General features: G+C 38.6%; 2 protein-coding genes and 11 non-coding genes across 18 annotated transcripts; 7 read left to right on the top strand and 6 right to left on the bottom strand.

The window, feature by feature from the left end:
* Window positions 1-1,912: 1,912 nt before the first annotated feature.
* Window positions 1,913-5,426, top strand: frpr-18 (FMRFamide peptide receptor frpr-18; the record flags this gene model as incomplete). 3 transcript variants are annotated; one of them, NM_001356671.3, is made up of 10 exons in its annotated part: window positions 1,918-2,037; window positions 2,150-2,547; window positions 2,596-2,737; window positions 3,394-3,519; window positions 3,635-3,765; window positions 3,823-3,951; window positions 4,007-4,037; window positions 4,240-4,326; window positions 4,569-4,640; window positions 5,085-5,305. In NM_001356671.3, 9 exons carry the CDS (start codon window positions 1,924-1,926, stop codon window positions 4,638-4,640), a joined length of 1,230 nt encoding a protein of 409 aa, NP_001343646.1. In that variant the 3' UTR covers window positions 5,085-5,305. The 3 variants fall into 3 exon arrangements, with proteins under 3 accessions (NP_504746.1, NP_001343646.1, NP_001343861.1); NM_072345.8 differs by lacking the exon at window positions 4,007-4,037 and having other exon boundaries at window positions 1,913-2,037; window positions 5,085-5,423; NM_001356672.4 differs by lacking the exon at window positions 3,394-3,519 and having other exon boundaries at window positions 1,924-2,037; window positions 4,001-4,037; window positions 5,085-5,426.
* A 2,059-nt stretch (window positions 5,427-7,485) lies between these two features.
* On the bottom strand, window positions 7,486-7,705 carry T19F4.7. The gene has a single exon (NR_068972.1). It is a non-coding gene; the product is annotated as an Unclassified non-coding RNA T19F4.7 (non-coding RNA).
* Window positions 7,520-7,668, top strand: T19F4.2. The gene has a single exon (NR_068973.1). It is a non-coding gene; the product is annotated as an Unclassified non-coding RNA T19F4.2 (non-coding RNA).
* A 1,169-nt stretch (window positions 7,706-8,874) lies between the features above and the next one.
* Window positions 8,875-9,006, bottom strand: T19F4.3. The gene has a single exon (NR_068974.1). It is a non-coding gene; the product is annotated as an Unclassified non-coding RNA T19F4.3 (non-coding RNA).
* A 2,086-nt stretch (window positions 9,007-11,092) lies between these two features.
* T19F4.5 lies at window positions 11,093-11,242 on the top strand. The gene has a single exon (NR_068976.1). It is a non-coding gene; the product is annotated as an Unclassified non-coding RNA T19F4.5 (non-coding RNA).
* T19F4.6 lies at window positions 11,093-11,488 on the bottom strand. Its single transcript, NR_068975.1, has one exon. It is a non-coding gene; the product is annotated as an Unclassified non-coding RNA T19F4.6 (non-coding RNA).
* A 1,240-nt stretch (window positions 11,489-12,728) lies between these two features.
* Window positions 12,729-12,935, bottom strand: T19F4.8. The gene has a single exon (NR_068977.1). It is a non-coding gene; the product is annotated as an Unclassified non-coding RNA T19F4.8 (non-coding RNA).
* On the top strand, window positions 12,770-12,909 carry T19F4.4. The gene has a single exon (NR_068978.1). It is a non-coding gene; the product is annotated as an Unclassified non-coding RNA T19F4.4 (non-coding RNA).
* Window positions 12,936-12,951: 16 nt separating the features above from the next.
* unc-70 (Spectrin beta chain) lies at window positions 12,952-23,453 on the top strand (the record flags this gene model as incomplete). Of its 4 annotated transcripts, NM_001028882.5 has the most annotated exons (14): window positions 12,952-13,012; window positions 13,204-13,300; window positions 14,023-14,102; window positions 14,152-14,223; window positions 14,446-15,327; window positions 15,405-20,280; window positions 20,334-20,530; window positions 20,801-20,924; window positions 21,028-21,078; window positions 21,213-21,296; window positions 21,419-21,569; window positions 21,617-21,846; window positions 21,896-21,990; window positions 22,185-23,453. In NM_001028882.5, 13 exons carry the CDS (start codon window positions 13,004-13,006, stop codon window positions 21,949-21,951), a joined length of 6,909 nt encoding a protein of 2,302 aa, NP_001024053.2. In that variant the 3' UTR covers window positions 21,952-21,990; window positions 22,185-23,453. The 4 variants fall into 4 exon arrangements, with proteins under 4 accessions (NP_001024053.2, NP_001024052.1, NP_001294672.1 ...); NM_001307743.4 differs by lacking the exon at window positions 21,028-21,078 and having other exon boundaries at window positions 13,004-13,012; NM_001028881.5 differs by lacking the exons at window positions 21,028-21,078; window positions 21,213-21,296 and having other exon boundaries at window positions 12,956-13,012; window positions 22,185-23,450.
* On the bottom strand, window positions 20,640-20,784 carry K11C4.7. The gene has a single exon (NR_068979.1). It is a non-coding gene; the product is annotated as an Unclassified non-coding RNA K11C4.7 (non-coding RNA).
* K11C4.6 lies at window positions 20,690-20,759 on the top strand. Its single transcript, NR_003479.1, has one exon. It is a non-coding gene; the product is annotated as a small nucleolar RNA K11C4.6 (small nucleolar RNA).
* On the bottom strand, window positions 22,809-22,982 carry K11C4.8. The gene has a single exon (NR_068980.1). It is a non-coding gene; the product is annotated as an Unclassified non-coding RNA K11C4.8 (non-coding RNA).
* On the top strand, window positions 23,286-23,377 carry K11C4.14. The gene has a single exon (NR_102032.1). It is a non-coding gene; the product is annotated as an Unclassified non-coding RNA K11C4.14 (non-coding RNA).
* Window positions 23,454-24,148: the final 695 nt, after the last annotated feature.

The following is a 24,148-nucleotide window of genomic DNA, read 5'->3' on the forward strand; positions in this document are numbered from 1 at the left end:
CCGTTTATTTTTTTTACTTTGCATTTTTCTGTTTATGTCAATGCAAACCTATGTATACAAAAATGGTAGCGAACAAAAATTGGCCGCTATTACAGTAGTCTACTGCCAAAAGTGCAAGCGGAGACAGAAGATCACGTGAGCCGGCGATGGTGAGGAGGGGGGCTCGTCCCCACATATTCATTCGTAGTCCTGATGAATGCGTGGATTTCAAATGCGATCAGAATATTTCCGCGGAGACTCACGTAGTAGTACAGCCTACATACTCAGGAAGGTTATTCCCACTTTTTAGAATGATCAATTTTAAAGTTTTCAAGTTCGGTATAATCCTGTTCGTTTCTCTTTTCCGATTTCCTCATGTGACATGTTTGCTGATATTATTGGTTTTTTAAAACTAACCTGAAAATATTATTTTCCACTGGAAAACTAGTTTTTATAGACTTTTTTTGTGAATTGACATAAATTTAATAGATATTTATATAGGTATTCTTCCACTTACAAGGAAAGGAAGTCAATCTAGTCCCGGACTTTAAATCGAGACGTATGTCATTTGAAAGCTTATGTTTAGAATAGATCACCACAAAAATTTCAGCGCCGGAACTCAACTCTGAACCCCTGAAATCGCCATCCAAAAAGCTTCCACATTGTTTGTTAGACCCCAAAAACCCCCAAAAACAATTTCTAATGGCTCAGAACCCCTTTTAAGGTCATTTACTTGACATAGAAATCAGCGAAAAAATGCACTGGAGCACTTTCAGATAGCGATTTCAGGGATTCAGTGTTGAGTTCCGCCGCTGAAATTTTTGTGGTGATCTATTCTATTCTAAACATAAGCTTTCAAATGACATACGTCTCGATTTAAAGTCCGGGAATAGATTTACTTCCTTTCCTTGTTAGATGAAAATCATATAGCGATACGATTATCTCCTGAAATTTTTCACAAGGCTATGACAAAATTATGAAGAAATTCTATAACTATTATTCACTCATTTTAAGTTTTGAAATTTTTTTATAGAAAACATATGTATAAGTTTGAATTTACCACGCAAACCAGATCGGCACTTAATCAGTGTCGGTTGCCACGCCTGACGCTAATTGGTTGATTTAATGATGTTGAAAGTGCCCAATAGTTATATGTTCCATTTTAAAACAACAAATTTTATAACAAAATACTCTTATGGTTCGAGTCCTACTGAAACTTTGTATGTCATTTGTCATTACGGTGACCGTGTTGTAAGTTAAGAGTATGATATATTTTTCTCGAGAATATGTGGAACAAAAATATTAAAAGTTTGTTCTTTTATTTTTAAGCTTTTTTAATGCTGTTTTTTTTCAAAATTAGAGAGCTCTGATCACGCGTTCACAAGATAATTTCCGCGAGTTATCTGATTTCAAACGAACCCAATTACAAAATCTCAATGTGCATATACCGCTAATTTGCATCTATTCATTACATTTTGAATACTTTCGGATTTCCATACATCACCCATCCCATCCATCCCGAAAATTCATGATTCATTTTTTGTCTTGTCCCGTCCGCTTTCCCACCTTTTCATCCCACATTTCACGTGATTATTCAGGAGAAAACTTGGAGTAACATGGGAAAAGTCGATCTATCAGACACAAGTTGGTCTCTACCCTGCCATCCGGTTGTAATCGGTTCACATTTTCGGAGCGTTTTGTTCCAAACAGTTTAGTTTTAATAGTTTCAGCAAGGTGGCAGAAATGCTGGAAACATAGACTGAAATTGTATTTTAATAGTTTGTTTACCAATGTCTTATACTACAAAAAATTGTACTATTCCCTCCTCTTTTTCCTCCTTCATCCAGCTCTGTTCTTCTGACCAAGTCAGTTTCTTTGCTCTTTGAATCAGCCTCACTTTTCTTGACTCGACCAGTCCGACTAAAATCAAAACCTTTCAGAACAATGGAAAGCCAGCAGTTGATGGCATGTGCCATCCTGGTAATTGTGCTGGTAGGGATTTTTGGAAATTCACTTTCGTTTATTTTGTTCAGCAGACCGCATATGCGATCTTCATCAGTGAGTTTTTTAAAATGTTAACTAAAATTTTCTACTCTGAAATTTGCATTTACCAAAAAATTAGAATTTGCTAAAAAAATACATTCAAATAATCAATCTTCAATTTTTTCAGGTAAATGTACTTCTATGTGCTTTATCATTCTTCGACTTTTCACTATTAACCCTTTCAATTCCAATATTCGTCATCCCAAATCTCGATTTATGGGCTAACGATTTATCACTTTCAACATATATGGCATATATTCTCAAGCTCATCTATCCAATCAACTTGATGATGCAGACGTGTTCCGTTTATATAATGGTGATGATAACTCTCGAACGTTGGGTTGCCGTGTGTCGACCTTTACAAGTTAGAGTCTGGTGCACACCTCGAAAATCTCGAAACGCGATTCTCGTCATCATCGTGTCTGCTTTCTTGTACAATTTCGTTCGGTTTTTCGAATATCGATTTGTAGTGACGGAAAGTGGAGCGCTATACGAAAAATGGCTGAGAGATCCAGGAAAGCATAGGTAGGGTTTCAGAAATATTTTGAAAAAAAGAAAGTAACAATGTTTCAGGTGGTACTACGTTGGCTACTACACAATTCTTTACATTGTCACACATTTTTTGGTGCCATTTTCTGTTATGGCATTTGCAAATGGGCATGTGATAGTTGCAATGTGCAAACTTAGCAAAACACGGCAGATGCTCACAAGACAGGTATTTTGAATTAAAATGTTTAAAAATATAAAGACATTCCAAATTTCTTAAATTGTCATTCTAAAGTGTTGTGGTAAATTGATTATTTTTAAATTTCAAAGTTTAATTCAAGCCAAAACTTTTTGAACTGAATATTGGAACACAATTACAGCCCTCTGAAAATTAAAAAAAAATTGATTTTTGTTCATGGGTTGATATATGCTATAGAAATGCTATAGAAAAAATTATAACAGAAAAATACAGTTAACAAATTATTTAAATTTGGATTACCGTCCATATTTTTGGTGTTCTAGAATTGTTTTCTAGTGAAAAAAAAATGTTATTGCGCACAGTTTTATATGCAAGAACCAAAATAAAATTCGAATTCCCCCGGAAGGTCATGTAAATTCAGTCTCGTTCAAATATGTTAAGCTATGTATTTCAAATTGAAATAACATATTTTGAATCAAAAATTGTTGTGTAAGTTTCCTGATTATTGAAAGTTTAACTACTCGTTCTACATTTCTGAATTGTTTCCTTCCACATACTTGAATAACACTTGATTTTGCTATTTTTGCTGAAGGTAATAAATATGAAAAACTTTATACTTCAAGCTTTAGAAGAAAATTTTAAGAAAAGATTTATTCAATTTTTTTTTCAAATTGTTAATAATATAGCAACAACGGGAACAGTCGACGACAGTAATGCTACTTATCGTCACATTTGTTTTCGCAATTTGCAACACTCTTCCTTTCCTTCTCAACGTCTCAGAGAGCATTTTCCCGACATTATTCCAAGACGAGGTTTGAATAAGTCATTGTGATTGCGTGTTTTGTCCACTTCTCTCGTTTTGTTACTACAAAAAGCCCTGGTTCTCGTGATTCGATGTCAACAAACTCAATCTTAAAATTGTTGCAGAGCACGCGGGGACTGGCATATTGGCTCAATGATCTATCTAATCTTCTAGTGGTTCTTAACTCGGGTACAACTTTCATTATCTATTTCACTTTCTCAGAGAAGTACAGGCAAACTTTAGTTTTTATTCTCAAGTAAGTAATTTACACTTCTGATTTCAAAAAATTGAAGACTACAATAAGTCTTTGTAGGAATGGATGTTGTGCAACCGTCAGCGACTACAACAACTATACAGCCATGTCTAGAACGGCTTCGATGAGAATTTCAAGCGAGACGGGCGGTCAAATTCAACGACAGGGATCTAAAATGAGCAATAGCAGGTATGCAATGAGCCAGGCCATTCAAATTGTTAAAATAAATCAATTTTAGTTATAGAAAGCCAATTCTAAACGCGCATCTGTCGGAGGTAAAAATGAATCAAAAAATATTATTTTAAAAACGAAATAAATAACAATTTCTCACTAATATGTGCACGAGCTTATAAAATTCTATGTTCCGTCCAAAAACTTGCATCATGAAAACTAATTTTCAGCCGAATGCGCTAACTTCTCTCCTCTCTGTCTCGCATGATTTGAGAATTAACTCAAATTAATTTTTAAAATTTTCAGCCGCTCATCGGACGTTCTTCTCAAACCAATTTACATGCAGAAAAGAAGCGAACGCTTCTCGTCGGAGTACAACGAACGAACTTGCAAGTTAGTTTTTTTTCTGATTTCGAAAAATGTTCAGAAATATAATTAAACAGATACCTTTTTTTTGGGTTAGCAAAATTTCGATAATGGTTTTCATTTATTTTTTATTTACACGAATCTGAACCTGAAACGTCAATGGAGAATTATCTCCAGTTGAAAATAATTTCAGAAATTAAAAAAAATTGAATTAAAGGAAAATGGCGGAAAAAATACTGTAATACAACTCCCAACAAAATTTTTTCCAGACACCTTGCTCCTTTCGAAGAGCACAAATTACCAAAATTGCCGAGCGAGAAGAGGAAGAAGAAACTACATAAGTGAGTATTTTTTGAAATTCTGATTATAAATTTTTTAATTTTCAAGAAATTTTGCTGTTTTTTCTTAATCTCAGTAAAAATACTTTAGCTTTCTGGTTTTAAAATCTGTGAAATTTTCAAAAATAAAGTTTCAATGATAAAATACTTTTAAAAAAATTTAAAAATTAAAAAAGAATTGCCAAATAATGATACATTTAAATGATTGGTGATTAGAAAAAAATGGCGTTAAAGTTTTGTATCACCTTACGGTTTTGTCAAAGCTGTAAGCTGATCTTTTCATTCTATTTCTCTCCCGAAACTCATGGGAACCTTTTTTTTTTGAAATGTGATGTTACTGTATAAAATATGAGTGACGTCACACTTGCCAGAAATGTTCTGAAAGATTGAAGAGATAATCTGAATAGTCGAGATACAAATACAAACGTTTTAAATGAAAATTTCCAGAATGTCGGCTGTAGAACATCGTGGGATGCCTGAAATCACTATCACTTTTAGTGAGGACCTTCCAGATGGAGAACCCGATTCTCCATGTCAACCATGCTAGATTTTATCATTTTCTTTTCACTTGTAGCTTTTTTGTTTGTCTCTTTATTATTATTATCGCCAATTTCTTCCTATGCACCGATCTTTCCAAGCTTTCTTCCATACGAACAATTCCAAATTCCAAACACGGGTTGCCTCATTTGTTCTTTTTTTCTTCGTTTGTCTTTTGCCTCATCTTCTCCACCAGACAAGCATAAATGTGTATATATTTGTTGGCGGTGAGAATAAAAAGTTGAAGCCAATGCCCCCTCAAATGTACATGAAAGTGCGTGGTAGGGAACAAATGACTCCAGGGAGCAATGAATTTTCGAGTGTCACACAAAAGCAGCGGACATTCAATGTGTGGCGGGTTGGCTCCTTTTTTTTTTCTTTTGCAGAGAGTTGCCAATTTGAAAATTAAAAATATTTTTGAGATTAAGATTTACATTTACATGCACAGGTAATACTTCAAAACATCACTTTTTACAAGTTCAAAACCGGTCTATGGCGGCTACTATTTTGCGATTTCAACTCATTGTACAGTTGCGGCATTTTTAAATTTAAACTGTGTAATTGTAGAATTCACACCATATCAATATTTTTTCAAATAATATTTTCAATAAGTCACTACAAAAAAATTAGATGTAGTTGAGTACTCTGGAGCTGGTAAATTTTGATCTAAATTTTTTTCGAGCAATCAGCAATACTCCCAAAGCTTGCAAAATCGCGCCGAAATCTGACTTTTGCAGACTTTCAATGATTTTACGAATTTTTGAGATTCGGAAAACAACATTCTGAAAAATTTTTGTGAAGCTTTATTGTTTTGAAAACAAATCTGAAAGTTCGTTATTTTAACTCAATCTAAAAATTTCAGATTTACGAAGTCGGTAAAATGTGGTTCAGAATTTTTCACTAAAGCTCAATTTTTCGGGAGAGTCTATTTAGGCTTCTAGGTATTATCTGGAGCTTCGGAAATATTTTTATTTGATCTTTTTGTTTTTGGTTAATTCATCAAATCTCACAATTATTAATACACTCATTGACCTTCTCCGCGATTTTCTGGCTCATTGAAACTGCATCGGGTATTACCGGCTATTGTTATACACTTCTCGGATTAACTATTTCTGCGAATCCCCACAACAGGCATCTGTTTCTGTTCACTCCTCAAAAGTTTCTCATTTCTCTCTCTCTCCCGGTCACTTTTTTCAGCAGTGTTCCTCTCGGCTGTTATAAAAAGAAAACGTCAACAACCGCCAACATAAACTGTGATTCATATGGTACTTGTTTAGTTAGTAAAGTGACTGGCAAACATTTTCAAAAGTTTATGAAATCCATCCCTTCATGTGTGCTGTACTATTACACGTCCTGCGTCTCTAACTGTCACTTGGCTGAGATGACGCCTGAGATCCAACTGAGATCTGTCATTTTCTCACCTGCTCTTCTCATCTATCTTTTCAAAATGTTAGGGTTCTTTGTCAATTTCTTCATTTTTAATTTGTCGTATACTTTTCTTGACCATTGTTTTCAGGATCCCGGGTTTTGTTTTGGCCATGTGTATAGTCTTGAATATTGTTACATGTTTTGGTAAAATGCTAGAAAATTTTCATTCATTCTGAGTTTGAAGTATGACTTCACGAGCTTTACATATGAGTCATTGGCATTTTTAAACTAAAGTATTTCGAAATTACTGATCCTTTTAAAACATAAACATGTTTCATTTTTCTGTCATGCTGTTAGACTTCTGGTATCCAGATTTTTTAATGATAATTTTTACACATATTCTGTAGTGGTTTTGCTAAAATAGATTCCATAAGAGTTAACTGTTATCACGGAATCTTCAAAATTGTTGAACATGCGATTGTCTGCAGCTTGGTTTTAAATTGTTTTTTCAAAAACCTAGTAGTGTAAGTGTCAGAGTTTGAAGAATAATTAAGATGTTTTAAAACGTAGATTTGTTTAATCTCAGAAGCCTTTTTCGTAGTGTCCATCATAAAAAACGTCTATGTGTGTTATTTTCGAATTATGTAATGTTAAAGTCCTAAACTTTAATCAACTCAAAAATTATATTCTTGTTTAGACAATTAGTTACATTTTTACTATATCTTATACATTTTCTCAACTATTTATCAAATCTTTTGTGCCATTCCAACTTGTCCAGTTTCTATGATAAGTGTTTGAGCGGCACATGCAACTCGCAGTATATTTGCATAGTTGCTTAATTCTCGACACTTCAATTTCTAAGAATTCTATGTTTTTTCAAGCAATTCTTCATAGCAAAAATCAATGTGAGCTCAATCTGAGACATCTTCTCGCCGTCGTAGTGGTGGTCATCTATCTAAACCACCGAAATAAACGATGAGAAGAGACCCATTTTCTCAATTGCCTCCGTCTGTTGTCTCTGTGTTCCGGCCGTTATTTCTCGGGCCCAAAAGTCTCGATTACCAGTGAAACCTTATACTTTTTCGCCGAGCGCAGTCAGCCGGAGAATTTGAGGGCAAAAGACGATGATGAACGGGACATCATCTGAGAAATGACTGACTCCTATTTCTCATTTTAATTATAGTACACATTTGCTGGTTTTTTCCCGAGTTTATTTTGGCCGATTGGTTTTTTAGTTAGGATCAATTTTCGCAATTCAGCTTTGAAGAATGTTTTGCAAACAGTAAGCGCCGCGCGGATCCTCGTATTTTTGTTAATTCCATCAAAAAATTGTTTTTTGAAATCAGAAATAGTTACCTTTAAAACATTTAGTTTCATGCTTGAACTACTTTTGTTTAAAAAAACTGTTCACAAATCATTTTTTAAAAAAAATCTTCATAGCAAGCGGGGAATTTTTGAGAAAATTTTTTAGTTTATTTCAAAACCCTCAGATTTTGGATTAAAACTTCAAAATCAAATATTTTTTCATTTTTAGTGATTCTTCTTTTTTTTCCAAAAAAGTTAAAACACTGCGCCTTGCGTTTCATTTCAAAAAAAAAAACCAAAGTTTAGACATTTTTAAACTGGAAAAATATAATTTTTAGACTAATATGTAAAACAAATGCTTAATAAAGCGATTAAATTTTTAAAAGAAAATCAACTATTCGAAATTTAATTTCTATGCTACGAAACTTTTTTTTCGGAAATAAATTGAAGGACAAATAAAGACTAGCTGTAAGATATTAATCCACAATTTAGAAGCGAACGACTTTTCACTTAAATTTTTTAGAAATAAGAATAAATTTTGTCTTACACCTAAATTACAAATTATTGAAACAGCAAAAATAATATCGATCATTTATTGTTTTTTATCTAGTTGTTGTTGTTTTTTACCGCAAATTTACCAGACAATCAACACACCCGATCTTTCTATTTCTCTTTATCTCTCTGCCAATTTCGGTATGCGGTCGGAAACGTCAAGGTCGGTCCACACTCTCAATCACTTCAATTTCAACCGAACAACAAAAAATCGATCATCATCATCATCACCCATGGTTGTCCGTCCGTCGCTGGAGGCTTCGTTACATAATAGCGGGTTGGCAGATTGTCGACAATGCCTCTTGCGTCCGTCTCTTGAGCTGAATGTATTGTGTCGTGGTGTGGTGAAACCAATATGTAGGACACTGCATCAAACGCACTGGTAAAATAGGGGGACGGCAACAAAAAAAAATTGGAGAAAACGAGACATTTTTGCAATTGGGGGGAAGCGGTGTCTGTTTGTTGCGCACGCTCAGCTCTCCTCTCTTTCGCTTCAATGTTTCATTTTTCTGTTGATTGTTGATTCAATCCGACAGCAACTAAAGCCGCAGAAACTATCCGAATACATTGAAAGAAATTTGTTCATTATTGATCTAATTGTCTTCTTTGGGTAAACATTGAATTTGATTCATTAGGGGGGTTTAATTATAAATTAGTTTGGTCAACTTTGAGATTTTTTAGTTTTTTGTTCTGAACCTTTCGTAAAGTAAAAGCAAATATAACTTGTTCGGCTTCACTTTTTCTCTGGTTATTAAATTTAGAAAATCACAGTTTGATAATCGCAGATTTCTAAAAACTTAAAATTGAATAAGTTTTCAAAAAGTCTTCCTTTGAAAATCCGCTACAAGCAATAAAGTTCCACACATTTTGAGTGCCATCAAAGTATACCGTATTTCAACTATTTTATTGCACACATTGCTCTACTTTTCATAGTTTTTGTAAGACATATCGAGAAGACACGGTTTAGTTTTTTTTCTAAAATTCCATAGGTTTATTAAACTAGTAATTGTTTCATGTTGTTTTTTTAATCCTATATTTTCGATTCGTTGTTCTCTTTTGAATGCAGGCTTACATCTTGCTATAGATATATTCAAATTGTCAAAAGTTCCTTTTTTAACCCTAGAAGCAATTTATATTTTCCAACTACTTTTAGATAATTTCTTGAGCAATTTTTATCGTGTCCGAGTGTACCATCTCCAAAAATTCCGCAAGAAGTTCTAATTCTTTGGAAGGATTGTCATGTCAAAAGTCTACAGAGTCACTTTGTGAACCCATCAAACGACACAATTCTAGACTCTACCCTGGGGACTCTTCCTTCTTCTTCCTTCCACTTCTTCCTTATTTTTCCTTTCTTTTTCATTTCCTATATGTTCTGGCCGATTCCAATTTCTACCGAAAATGACGGGTGTTTCCGATCTGGGCCTCTCGTGTTCCTCTCCTTTCTCTATCCTCATCATCAAATGTGTTTGTACAATACATACATACAATACAGTACGTGTTTGCTCGTCTTCTCCCGCTCCCTCTCTTTCCATATTTTGCGTACGTGTACTTGTTTCAATCCGATTCGTCTTCAACAACTGATAGTTTTGAAATCGAAATATTTTTTATTCATGGTTCGCCATCTAGATTCCCTTCACCGCTCTCTAAAAAATGATGAATGGCAGCAAAAAAAAAAGAAGAGAGGGCGGTTGTGTGGTGGGTAGTGGTGGCATTGTCAAATCGAATTAGGCACGAAGGGCGCTACAACCATGAGACACGAGCCAGCCGTCAAAAAATGAAGGGGCGCAAAAAAGGACTGGTCCTGGTGCTGATTTGTGTTTTTTCTCACCTTTCTTTTTGATCTTTTTTTATTAAAGTTTCACAACTTACCAAAACCAGCATATAAGTTTCTTCGCAAAGTTTGGCCGTCTGCAAATAGTTTCCAATAAGTTCTATGACAATTAAGTGCGTTAGCATTAAAAGAGAACGTCAGGGTCACTTGGAAACCAATTTTGTTTGTCGGGACTAGGTTGGAAGGTACCCTGGGAAATTAGGTTAAATTGAAAAACAAACGTAAAAAAATATTTGAAATAATACAACTACGACTTCCGAATACCTTTTAAGAACTTCGGTGTTTAATTTCACAAAGTGTAGATTTACGTACATCATCATATTTTCATCGTAATTATTATATTTTATGGTTCCTTAATGAACTTAGAAAGAAGAACGCCGTGCTTTGGCAGTAGGTACATGAGTGGCAGGAGTAGGTCATCTCATCTGGAGGATTGGAAAGTTCAAATGAAACACACAAAGCAGGCATAAGAAAATATTTTTAAACTTTACCGAGCGATATTTTTGTAAGATTTACCTGGTTTCATACTCTTGATGAGTTCTATTAAAGACGTTGAAAAAAATAAACAGATCATAAAAAATTGATTTTTGATTAACCAAATCGTAATAGTGGATTTTTCGGAGCAACTTGTAGTTTAGTTTCCAAAACGATAAAGCTATGAACAAAGTTTAAATTCCAGATTTCTGTGTTTTCAATTTTAATATTTGAACATTTTTTGTTACTTGTTTACCTAAACCAATCTGATAGATCAATCTCCACTAGATACAATCTTTATTTTTAATGCTACTCATTAAGAACTTACTTGACATTAGAACTCAAAATCTAATTGTTGTTCGGAATTAATTTCGAATACATCAATTTATCTTATTCTCTCCTCCCGCAATCATAAACCACCAGACCAGTAGCATCTGTAAAGTGCGCGGCCTTCCTCCACCCATCACTCTCTCGTAACCTCAATGAAATAGTGGCGCGTTCGATGAGGGTATCCTCCTGCGTCTGTGGTACACAAAACGCTATTTTTTGCCTGCAACCCGGGGGCCCTCTTTCTCTCTCGGTACCCTCCACCCAATCGATCGGATGTGTGCCAACCCTTCTTGCCTGCATCTTTTGCGCGCACCAACGGTCCTCTCTGCCGCTCTCTCTGACTCTCCGACAATGCTGCACTCTACGTTCTCCACATCATTCCGACTCCGTCTCTCCGTCGTCGCATCCGTCCCCGTCGTTTAGCCAATCCTCCTTTTCCTCTTCCTCCTCCTCGTTTTCTTCTCGATTTCAATTCCAGCAGCAGCAGCACTGTCGTCGCTTTTCGTTCTAGGATCTCTACTTCTTTATTGTGATATTGTTTTCTTGTTGTTCGCGGTGAGATAGTAAAGAAAAAGAGAGAGGCGCCGCGCATCCCGTTCGTCAAAACGATGTTGCCGTTACCCAATATAACGATTGTTGTCTTTTGCCATTTTGTAGGAACTGTCGAGTTGTAAACAACATGCAAAATTTGGAACATTTTTTGAACTGAGGTTCGCATTTCGTTGTTTATGAATCAAAATGTTACTTTTTTTCGGTGAGAACGGAGATTTGCAGTTCACCTGGAACTAGGTTCTTTTTATTTTTATTTTGTCTACAAACTGAATGTTGTTTAGTTTTGTTATCGATAACAATGCAATTCTCAAATTTGAAATTGTGGAAACAACTGCAAGGTGCCAGAAGTTTTGAATCTGAAACCACGACATTATCTTTTTGAAACTATTTTTTTGAATGAATATTTGCAGTTCTAAAAAGTAAATCGTCATTTCAAAATTGTTTCTCATGCAAAAATAAAGGCAAGATCAAATGTGTTTTTGAATAGACCTGCGTTTTTCAGATCAGTAGATCAATCAGCGTCCCTAGAAATATTCTCAAAATTTTTCTCGTGCCAACTCAAACATTTGCTCCCATATTTTCGTAATTTCTTATAGTATGCTTTTTTCGTCGTCTTCTCCTGCTACATGTATTCAGTGCTAATCCTAATCCCTTCTGCTAATTTTATCCGCTTTCCCATCCACATCCACACACATTCTTTTTCTCTTTTTATTGGCTGCTCCCACTCGACACTCATTTGGGCCACAAGGACTTGGGGGACCCATGTGTATGTTCGAGTTGTGGGGCTCTATGTGTGTGTGTGTGTGTGTGTGTTTGAGTGCGCCTCTACGCAGTTGTCGAGGGCCCCAGCCGGCGGTCTCCCCCAACGGCCACTGCCCTGCTTCTACGTCTTTTTCTTCTTGTCCTCCACCTCCCCAACCACTGGGTGCCCTTGCTTTTGAACCAAACGGGCAGTGCTCCCTTTTCCTTCCACTTATTTGATTCGTCCCAATGTTTGTGTCTCTCACCCTCTCAATCTTTTCATTACTTGAATACATTGCTTTCTAAACTTTTTCTTCCTTCTTTTCTGATTCTTCTTGTTTTCCACCCTTTTCCAATTGGCAGAGCATGGGAGCAAAGGGCCCTCCTACTAATTGCCAATGCTCCGTTGTTCCACCATTTTTTTTGTGTTGTTTTTTGTCGTCTCCTCTCCATCCAGCCGTCGTGTATTTTTCTCTACGCCTCATGAACTATTTTCATCAACTCGCCAATTCATAAGCCCCCTTGGCTTAAATGAATGCGAGGGTCCCTTTTTCTGTCAATTTTTTTTCTCGCCTCTGCTCAGCAACACTGGAAATCGAGACAGGTTTTTATTAATCTATGATTTTTCAGCAAAATTTCGGCGGGACTTGCAACGGCGCGAAACGTCGTCGGCAATATGGCTACGGTGAGTTTTTTTTTTCAAAAATTTCAAAACATAGTAAAACTTATAGAACTCGAATATGAGCAAAATTTTAAGAGATTATCGTCAAAAAAATTACTTTTATGTATTTTGAGAATAGAACACAATTAAAAAAAAATACACACAATATAAATTTTTCAACTAGAACTTTTAATTGAAAATTATTTTTTCTCCAGGTCGACGGCAATTCAGGCGCCTATACCCAAGATGAGGACTATGATGACAACTCGTCCGCCCGCCTCTTCGAACGTTCTCGTATCAAGGCACTAGCAGGTGAGTGACACTTTGAATCTTCTCTGAACCCTTCAAGTCCATTAGCTTTGGCCGAAACCAATAAAAAGTTTTTTCAACCGCTATAGTGGACTAGCTTTTTTTAGTTGTGCTCATTGAGCCGATATTCACTGAACCAAACTCTAAAGTTTAAAAAAATTTAAGAGGTAATTTTCAGTTTCGAATGCCAAAAATGTCTTGAAAGATTTTTTGCTGTTTATCAGACCGTTCATTACTTCTTGAAAACTGATAACTAAAAGTGTCGGCATGCCGTCAACATTTTATCTAGAAATCAATAGAAACTCTGATAGGAACTTGCAAACAAACACTATTTTACTTGTGCATTCTCTTTACAATGTCGTCGGTGGATGACGAGCATCATCCTTCAATTGAAGTTGATATTCCTGACGTTTATGAAAGTGCATCTGACTGTGAAAAAACTGAAGACTGCACCTATCTAGGATCTATTCTCAAGGCGAAAAAATCATTGCGAAAAACCAAGAAAGTCGCTAGTCCTGGTATCTATCCGGGCTCGGCGGGTGCTCTTTCATCTCTTTCAAATGGCCTAGCCGATGAGAATAGATCGCCAACTAGTGCTGAAGTTTCTGATTCAGTATGTGGACAAAAATCTATAAATTCAGTTGACTTGAGGTTCAGAGGATTGAGAGGTTAGACATTTTAATGCGAATTTTTTGGGTTAATTCTTCTAAAACATGTATTTTCAGATGAACGTGAACTCGTGCAAAAGAAAACATTTACAAAATGGGTCAACTCACACTTGGTTCGAGTCAGCTGCAAAGTACAAGTGAGTAATATTTTTCGAAACCCCGTTTATTAAAATTAATAATTTTCAGGACCTCTACATGGATATGCGAGACGGAAAAATGCTCCTCCGACTCCTCGCAGTTCTTTCCGGTGAACGTCTGGTGAGTTGTATTTTTTTTTCAAAAAATTATTCAAAAGCGTCATTTCAAAAAAAAACTCCTTCCTCAAAAAAAATCAATGAGACGAGGCGACGTCTTTTTGCAAGCAGCTTGCAAGCTTTTCCCGGAAGAAAAGAGATAGACTGGCCCGAGAAGGAAAACTAATTGAATTCGAAAATGTGCAAACTTTTTTCTTGGTCTTTCAAAAAACTTCCAAATTTTCAGCCGAAACCGACGCCGGGAAAAATGCGTATCCACTGTCTTGAGAACGTTGAGAAAGGTTTGCAATTCTTGCGCAATCAACACGTGCATCTCGAAAACTTGGGTTCACACGATATCGTTGACGGAAATTCACGCCTCACGTTGGGTCTCATCTGGACGATCATCCTTCGATTCCAGATCCAAGATATCACATTTGAAGACGCTGACAATCACGAGACACGTTCAGCGAAGGAGGCCTTGTTACTGTGGTGCCAGATGAAAACTGCTGGATATCCAAATGTCAACGTCAAGAACTTCTCAACCAGTTGGAGAGATGGTCTTGCATTCAATGCACTTATTCATAAACATAGACCTGATCTCGTAGACTACGATAATTTACAAAAATCGAATGCTCTTTACAATTTGCAATCTGCTTTTGATACCGCAGAAAATCAATTGGGATTGGCCAAGTTCCTCGATGCCGAAGATGTGAACGTTGACCAACCTGATGAGAAATCCATTATCACTTATGTAGTTACATATTATCATTACTTCAACAAACTGAAACAAGATAACATCCAAGGAAAACGTATCGGAAAAGTGATTAATGAGTTGATGGAGAACGACAAAATGATCAATCGATACGAAACTCTTTCATCTGATTTGCTCGAATGGATCAATGCCAAGATCCAACTTCTCAACGAACGTCATTTTGAGAATAATTTGGAAGGTGTTCAAAGACAGCTCACCGAGTTCAACGACTACCGTACTCAGGAGAAACCACCAAAGTTCGATGAAAAGGGAGAGCTCGAAGTACTTCTGTTCACTCTTCAATCAGCTATGCGTGCCAACAATCAGAGACCTTTCGTGCCGAGAGAAGGAAAACTGATTGCTGATATCAACCGAGTGAGTTTTTTTCCTAAAATCTTATTATGCCTAATTATTAAAAAGTGCATTATTTATTTAAAACCATCTATTTTCAGGCATGGCAATCCCTTGAGAAGGCAGAACACGAACGAGAACTTGTCCTGAAAGAGGAACTCATTCGTCAAGAGAAACTCGAACAACTCGCAGCCCGATTCAACAGAAAGGCCGAGATGCGAGAGACTTGGCTCACAGAAAACCAACGGCTTGTCAGTCAGGACAATTTCGGAAACGACTTGTCTTCGGTGGAAGCTGCCACCAAAAAGCACGAAGCCATCGAGACGGACATCTTTGCTTACGAGGAGCGTGTTCAAGCCGTCGTCGCTGTTGCTGGAGAGCTTGAAGCCGAGAACTACCATGATCAAGCCAAAATCAATGAGAGAAAGGAGAATGTTCTTCAACTCTGGAACTATCTTTTCCAACTTCTTTTGGCTCGCAGAGTTCGATTGGAGTTGTCAATGGCCATTCAAAAGATCTTCCACGATATGCTTCTTACTCTCGATCTCATGGATGATATTAAGAGCAGACTTTTAAGCGAGGATCTTGGAGCCCATCTTATGGACGTAGAAGATTTGCTTCAAAAGCACGCTCTTCTTGAGTCTGATATTAATATTATTGGAGAACGAGTTAACAATTCTATTGCTCAAGCTCAACGCTTCCGAAATCCAGATGGACCAGATGGAAGTGGATACAAGCCAGTTGAACCAGGAACCATTGATGAGAGAAGTGATGTTCTACAAAAACGTTACAAGGAGCTTCTTGATTTGGCTGCTGAACGTAAGCGTCGTCTCGAAGACAACAAGAGACTTTGCCAGTTCTGGTGGGATGTTGCTGAGCTTGAACATGGTATTAAGGAACAAGAGCAAGTTCTTTCGTCCACTGATACTGGCCGTGATATTGTCACTGTTTCGCATTTGTTGGCCAAACATAAGAACGCTGAGAACAACCTTCGCGACTTGGAGAAGTACCTCGATCGTCTTGATGTTTCTGGAAAAGAATTGCAAGATGAAAGCATCCCAGGAAGTGACAACATTCCTCCAAGGCTTGCCGAGATTCGTGATTACATCAACAAGCTCAAGGAACTCTCTGCTTCTCGCAAAGAAAGACTTGCCGGTGGAGTCGAATACTACCAATTCTTCACCGACGCCGACGATGTCGATCGCTACTTGTATGATACTCTCCGCGTCATGTCATCCGAAGACGTTGGAAAAGACGAGGGAACTGTTCAACTTCTCCTCAAGAAGCACGACGATGTCCATGACGAGCTCCAGAACTTTGACCAACACATCAAGGTTCTTCACGCCAAGGCCGAGTCTCTTCCACAGGAAGCCAGAGAACATCCAGATATCAGACAACGATTGGACACAACTCTCAAGCAGAAGGCCGAACTCGAAAACCTTTCTCAACTTCGCAAGCAGAGACTTATCGATGCTCTCTCCCTGTACAAGTTGTACTCGGATGCCGATTCAGTCGAGTCTTGGATCGATGAGAAGGGAAAACTTTTGGCAACATTGGTCCCTGGACGCGATATCGAAGAGGTTGAGATCATGAAGCATCGTTTCGATACTCTTGAGCAAGATATGAAGAATCAAGAAGCTAAGGTTACTAACGTCAATGACTTGGCTCGTCAATTGCTTAATGTGGAACATCCAAACTCCGACGACATTCTTCACCGTCAAAACAAGCTCAACGCTCGCTGGGCTCAACTTCGCGACATGGTCGATCAAAAGAGAAACGAGCTCGAGAGAGCTCACCGCCTCGAAACTTTCCGCATCGATTGCCAAGAAACAGTTACTTGGATCGAGGACAAGACTCGTGTACTCGAGGATTCGGACGCGTTGACCAACGATCTTTCCGGTGTCATGAAACTTCAAAGAAGATTGTCCATGATGGAACGCGATTTGGGAGCGATTCAAGCCAAGCTCGACTCGCTTCACAAAGAAGCCGATGACATCGAAAGAGAACGACCACAAGAAGCTCAAGCCATTCGTGAAGATATCAAGAGAATCCACCAAGTCTGGGATATCCTTAACAAGAAAGTTCGTGAGCACGAAGCTAAACTCGATGAAGCTGGAGATCTTCAACGCTTCCTCCGTGATTTGGATCACTTCCAAGCCTGGCTTACTGCCACCCAGAGACAAGTTGCCTCAGAGGAAGAGCCACAATCCTTGGCTGAAGCTGAGCAACTTCTCAATCAACACGCTGCCATCCGTGAAGAGATTGACGGATACGCTGAGGATTACAAGAAGATGCGTGCAATGGGAGATCGTGTCACTCAAGATCAAACCGATCCACAATACATGTTCCTTCGTCAACGTCTTGCTGGACTTCAAGAAGGATGGGAAGAGTTGCAGCGAATGTGGGACAACAGACAACATTTGCTTTCTCAAGGACTCAACCTTCAAATGTTCCTTCGCGATGCCAAACAAGCAGAGGTTATGCTCTCTCAACAAGAAAACTATCTCGCCAAGGACGATATCCCACAATCTTTGGAGCAAGCCGAGAACCAACTCAAGAGACACCAAGACTTCATCACCACTATGGATGCCAACGACGAAAAGATTCGCGCCGTCGGAATGTTCGGTGATCAGCTCTGCCAAGATGGTCACTATGCCGCTGACAAGATCCATAAGAAGGCTAGAAACATTGATGAACGTCGTGGAGCCAACCGCGAGAAGGCTCAAGAAGTACTCAAGAAGCTGAAGGACGCCTTGTCTCTCCAACAATTCTTGTCCGACTGCGACGAGCTGAGAGAATGGATCGAGGAGAAGATGATCCGTGCTCAAGATGAGACTTACAGAGACGCCAAGACTATCACCTCCAAATTCGTCCGACATCAAGCATTCCAATCCGAACTTGCTGCTAACAAGGAACGTCTTGACCAACTTAAACATGCTGCCATCAACCTTGGTGACGACAAGCCAGAGTACCACGGAACCATTGATCCACAGATCGAGGAACTCGCTACTCAATGGGATGAGTTGGAAAAGACTACAGAGGAGAAGGGACAGAAGTTGTTTGATGCTAACCGCCAACAACTTTACGTACAAAGTATTGCTGACATGAAGGAATGGGCAACCCAACTTGAGAACGAGATGACTCGTGAAGACCAACCAGGAGATCTTACCACTGTCAATGTGGCCATGCAAAAACAACATTTGATCGAAACTGAAATGATCAAGAAGGCTCAACACATTGATCAACTCATGGAGATGGAGCCACAGCTCGAGGAACTTCACCCAGACGAGCTTGAAAACATTAAGGCTCATCGTTTGGCAGTTCAAGAACAACTTCAAAGACTCCAGGCTCCATTGGACGACCGACGTAAGGCATTGGAACGCAAGAAGGCCGCCTTCCAATTTGGTCGCGATGTTGATGACGAGAAATTGTGGATTTCTGAGAGACTTGTTCTCGCTAAAGCTCAAAATCTTGGAGAAAGCCTTCCAGATTGTCATCGTCTCCAGAAGAACCTACAACTTCTTTCCAATGAAATCGACAACCACGAACCATGGATCAACCAGATCTGTAATAATGGTCAAGAGTTGATTGACGAAGGACATGCTAACGGACCAGCATTCGAGAAGAAGATTCAAGAACTGCGCAGTGCTTGGCAAGAGTTGAAGGAAGCCGTCAAAGACAGAAAGGGAGATCTTGGAGAAAGCGAGAAGGCTCATCAATTCTTGTATGATTGCGGAGAGGCTGAAGCCTGGATGAGCGAACAAGAATTGTACATGATGCAAGACGAAAGAGGAAAAGACGAGTTCTCAACCAAGAACCAAATCAAGAAACACGAACGCCTTCAATCCGATATTGACAAATTTGCTGATACGATCCGTGCTCTTGCCACCAAGGCTCACAAGTTCGTCGAAGAGAAGTCACCACTCACCGAACAGATCCAAGTTCGTCAAGCTCAAATCGAGAAGCTCTACGCAGGTCTTCAAGATTTGTCGAAGGAGCGCAGAAAGAGACTCGAAGAGACCTTGGAACTTTACGCTCTTCATCGTGAAATCGACGATCTTCTTCAATGGATCGCCGACAAGGAAGTTGTTGCAGGAAGTCAAGAGAACGGACAAGACTACGAACACGTCCAAATGCTTCAAGAGAGATTCCAACAGTTTGCTCGTGACACCGAAAACATCGGATCCGAACGTGTTGCCAATGCTAATGATGGATGTGATACTCTCATTGGTCACGGACACACTGACGCTCCGACTATAGCATTGTGGAAGGATTCGTTGAATGAGGCCTGGGAGAATCTTCTGGAGTTGATGGACACTCGTGCCCAAATTCTCGAGGCTTCTAGACTTCTTCACAAGTTCTACCACGACTGCCGTGATTGCTTGTCAAGAATCATGGAAAAGACTCATGCTATGCCTGATGATCTTGGACGTGACTCAAGCAGTGTTGGTGCACTCTCCAGAAAACATCAGAACTATCTCAAGGATATTGCTGCAATTGGAGAACAAGTTGCTCAAATCGAAAGAGATGCCGCAGAGCTTCGAGATGGTTACGCTGGAGACAAGGCTCTTGATATCGGATCTCGCGAAAGCGAGGTTGTCAAGGCATGGAGGCATCTCCGCGGACTCTGTGACGCCCGTACATCTCGTCTCATGGATACTTCTGATCTTTTCAAGTTCATGAATATGGTCCGTGATTTGTTGTTGTGGATGGATGAGGTGAAGAGAGAAATGAACTCACAAGAACGTCCGAAGGATGTGAGCGGAGTCGAGTTGCTCATGAACAATCATCAATCGCTCAAGGCTGAAATCGATGCTCGCGAGGAGAACTTCAACGCGTGCATCTCATTGGGACGAGATCTGCTCAACAGAAAACACTACGCATCAAGTGAAATCGAGAAGAAGCTGATCAAGTTGACAACCGAAAGAGCCGAAATGATGCGCAGATGGGAAGATCGTTGGGAATATCTTCAGCTCAGTAAGTTTTTTTCAAAAATTAATTAAAACTGTCACTAAAACAATTTATTTCAGTTCTGGAAGTGTACCAATTCGCCCGCGACGCTGCTGTCGCCGAATCTTGGCTCTTCGCCCAAGAACCATATCTTATTTCGAAGGAATACGGTAGAAACCTCGAAGAAACCATCAAACTCATCAAGAAACACGAGGCGTTCGAGAAATCGGCATTCGCACAAGAAGAACGTTTCTTGGCGCTCGAGAAATTGACAACGGTAAGTGAAACTGGGGTGGGAGAGAGAGAGAGATGAGAGAAAAACGAGAGTGTGTTTTATAAACGTCCTCTAGAGCGTTGCCGCCGATGCACGGGTGGCGCAGTTGGTTATCGCTGCGCCTAGCGCTTGCGAGGCCGATTGTTCGACTGCGCTTGCTGGCCTCGATGACGATTCACCTAGCTCACTCAGACATACAACTGGTGATAAAAAAATTTCGTGTCTTAGAGACCATTTTGTACTTTTGGAACTTATTTATAGTTTTAATTTCAGTTCGAATTGAAAGAAACTCAACACCGCGAGGAGGAGACCGCCAAGCGACGTGGTCCAGCTCATATTGGAAGTCCTTCTAGGTCAACTCCAGCCGCGGAAACATCTTTCGGCGCCCAGGATGATGGTAAGTGAAATGTTTAATCTTAATATATTTGGTTGTGTGCATTCATTAACCAACCTCCTAAGTGTATTGTGTTTGTTCTCACCCGTCGTGTGCTTTGTTTCAGACGCCGATATAACCCACAGCAGTTTGGAGGGACACCGAAAGTCATCACATGGTCAGAGTTGTTTTCCAGTTTCATTTACCCTAATCCACCAAAAAAAGAGTGTATCCTCTATGTTTTCGACACATCTTCATCTAATCATCTTTGATGTCGTTATTAGTCGTTTTGTATCGTGCTGTTATTTTCAGAGAAACGATTGGCCCACTCCGAGTCAAGCAGCTGGCGAAAGTCATTGGCGCGCGCGCCAAAGTTCGACAGCAAGGATCCAAAGGGTATAGTTGTTGTGCTTCTTGATCTTATCGATGTAGTGAAGTGATATTGAATTTACATTTGTTGCTTTTAAGATTAGGCTGGCTGTGTCCTAATTATTCAAAATTAATGTTTGCTGTTTCAGGAGCCAAACAAGGAGAAGCATTCGAAGGAACGCTTATCAGAAAGCACACTTACGAGAGTCTCGACCGGAAAGCGGCTAACCGCTCATGGGAGAAACTTTACGCAGTGTTGCGGCAGAATGAACTGTCATTCTACAAAGATCCGAAGCATAGGTAAGTCGCGTTAAGAATCAAAAGAAGATTTACTTCCATCCTTTCAGAGATGAATCTGTGCATGGAGAGCCACCAATGGCACTGCCAGGATGCTCTGTCAACGTGGCATCAGACTATCAAAAGAAGAAGAACGTACTGTCGCTGAGGTTACCCATCGGCGCCGAGTACCTATTCCAATGCGGTAGCGAAGAAGACATGCAGCGATGGCTCACCGAGTTGCAAGTCGCCACGGGGCAAGCCCAACTGGAAGAGGCTAGTAGATCACAGACGCTACCAGGTAACTGATTAAGGGAGTGATATATGTAATCAATATGATCATTTTTCAGCAGAAGGCAGTGCCACAAAGAAGAAGGGAGGATTTTTCTCTCGAGGCAAGAAGTAAACCGAATCAGTGGGACGAATTATTTGTATCGACGTCGAGGTAAGATTTTTTGAATTTTACTGGATTCTCCTAACTTATTAGAAGCCATGAAAAGTATTTTAATTTAAAAATTATAATATCAAATGAAAACGCAAGTTTAATAAAAGATTAGTTCGTAATATTCTACAATGTTGCTGTAGAAAAGTTGCTTTAGTAATTTTTATTCTGTCAAAACCAACATTTTCCATTTTCAGCTGGCTTGATTCGATAGGTTACCTGATATCTGTGTTATCCATCGGCAGGATTACTCAGAAATCAAAAACCAATTTTGAATCTCTCCGTCTCGATTGGCGAAACAGTCTTTCTTTCACACCGACGCTTCAGTCACTTCATTTATATTTTATGAACCATTTTTTCTCAAATCAATGATTCGTCCCATTTGGTTTCTTGTTTTCTTGTTTCAAATTTAAAGTTTCACCCCCCTAATCCCAGTCAGCCAATGAGCTCCCCAATTCATACGGTTTCATTCTTTTCACCACCCATTCTTCGTTTTGTTTTGTTTCCCCCCTTTTTTCTCTGTCCTAAACGTCCCCCCTATTCCATATTAGGCATTAATATTATATTCGTTTAAATTTCCCCCCTACACTTTCTCATACTTTGAAAGCTTTTTGCTTATTAGCCTTCATATTTTTTTGTGCAGATTACAAGTAGTAGAACCAAAGATAGCCTTGCCCGTTCGTCATCGGTCTCTTTTTGATTGGGAAATCGGCGTCTCAATTATTATTGATTTTTCTTAAATATACAATTAGTATTTGATATTAAAAATCAAAGAAAAAAAAAGAGAAATGTGATGTACGGGCACCAATTCGAACTCGGTTTGTTGTATCCCCTTAATTTTTAATGTAGCTATCTTTCGTTATTTTTTGTCTCTTTCAGCTTCACACTGCTTTTCAATTCAAGAAATCTCTTTTTTTCCCACCATACCAATTCTATTGGTTCCAATTTTGCACCAAAACCCTTGCTTTCATTTTTTAGACTCCAAGAAACTTCCACTTTTTCTTTCACACGAATAAAAAAGGTTACTGTAGATATGCTTCTTCCCCTTGGGATATTTTATGTATGTGTGTATTGCGTGTGGCTTCATGTTCCTGTGTGCTCAGTTTATCCCCTTTCCCTTTCTTCTCACAACTGCCTTTTTTGTTCTAATGATCTTTTTTTCTAATCTGTCTTATTGTTATCTCCCCCACTCGAATAATCTCTCGTCCCGCAACTCTTTCTAACCGACTAAGCCAACCCGCCTCCCTTTAATGTCCCTTTACCTACAGTAATCCCCACCAGAGGAAGTAGTGAGACCCAGAATTTTTATGAGAAAATTCGCTTGTCCTTCCTTCGATTGCCAGCTTAGTCTTTATTTGTGAGAAATTATTTGGATTTCTCTTGGATTTTATTTCTGTGGCAGCTTTATTTCTTTTTTTGTTTTTCACCTTTGGTTCACTTTGGAACTAATGAATCTTTTGACTAAACCATGGTTTTTTCTAACATTCTAACAACACTCTTGGGGCCATTTTTGGACGACGATTATGTATTGGTTTGAAATGGAAAAAAACCAAAAAGTTGGAGAGAGAGAACGAAAGGAAGTCGTCGTTTTGCCACCAGTTTGCTTTGCTTTCTGCAAAATTGCCGTCGAAATGGACTCGAACCTCGTCAAAAAGCATTGTGCGTTAAGCTTTGAAGCCGTACATAGAAAATTAAATGTTTTGTGGTTATTTTCTGTATAGAGAGGACAGATGTTAAGCTCGCCGAGCTATATTTATGAGTCACACAAAATAAATTTTGTAATCTTTAAAGTTCTGTCTTGTTTCAATGGAAAATTTTCTTGCTGGATAAATTGAAAAATAACATTTTAAACCTTAACCACTCTCAAGTATTGTTTTCAACATTGATTTTTGGACTGTGACCGTCAAATTATTGACTTCACAGAACAGGTGAATGAGAGGTTCAACTTGTTTCGAACTGGGTCTGCAAAATATTTATGATTTACTTGACTACTTCCATCATATCAAAAAACGTTGTGCAGCTTTAAATTCGTGTAACTTCAGAACCAAATTTTGAAGTTTTTGGATTTTTTTTTTTGGTTTTTTAAATGTTACCGTTGGTACAATTGAATCAATAATTTTAAATAGAAATTCAATAAAAATTGTAAAATAATGTTTGAAGT

Source organism: Caenorhabditis elegans, chromosome V (assembly GCF_000002985.6).
Source record: "Caenorhabditis elegans chromosome V".
NCBI classification, from domain to species: domain Eukaryota; kingdom Metazoa; phylum Nematoda; class Chromadorea; order Rhabditida; family Rhabditidae; genus Caenorhabditis; species Caenorhabditis elegans.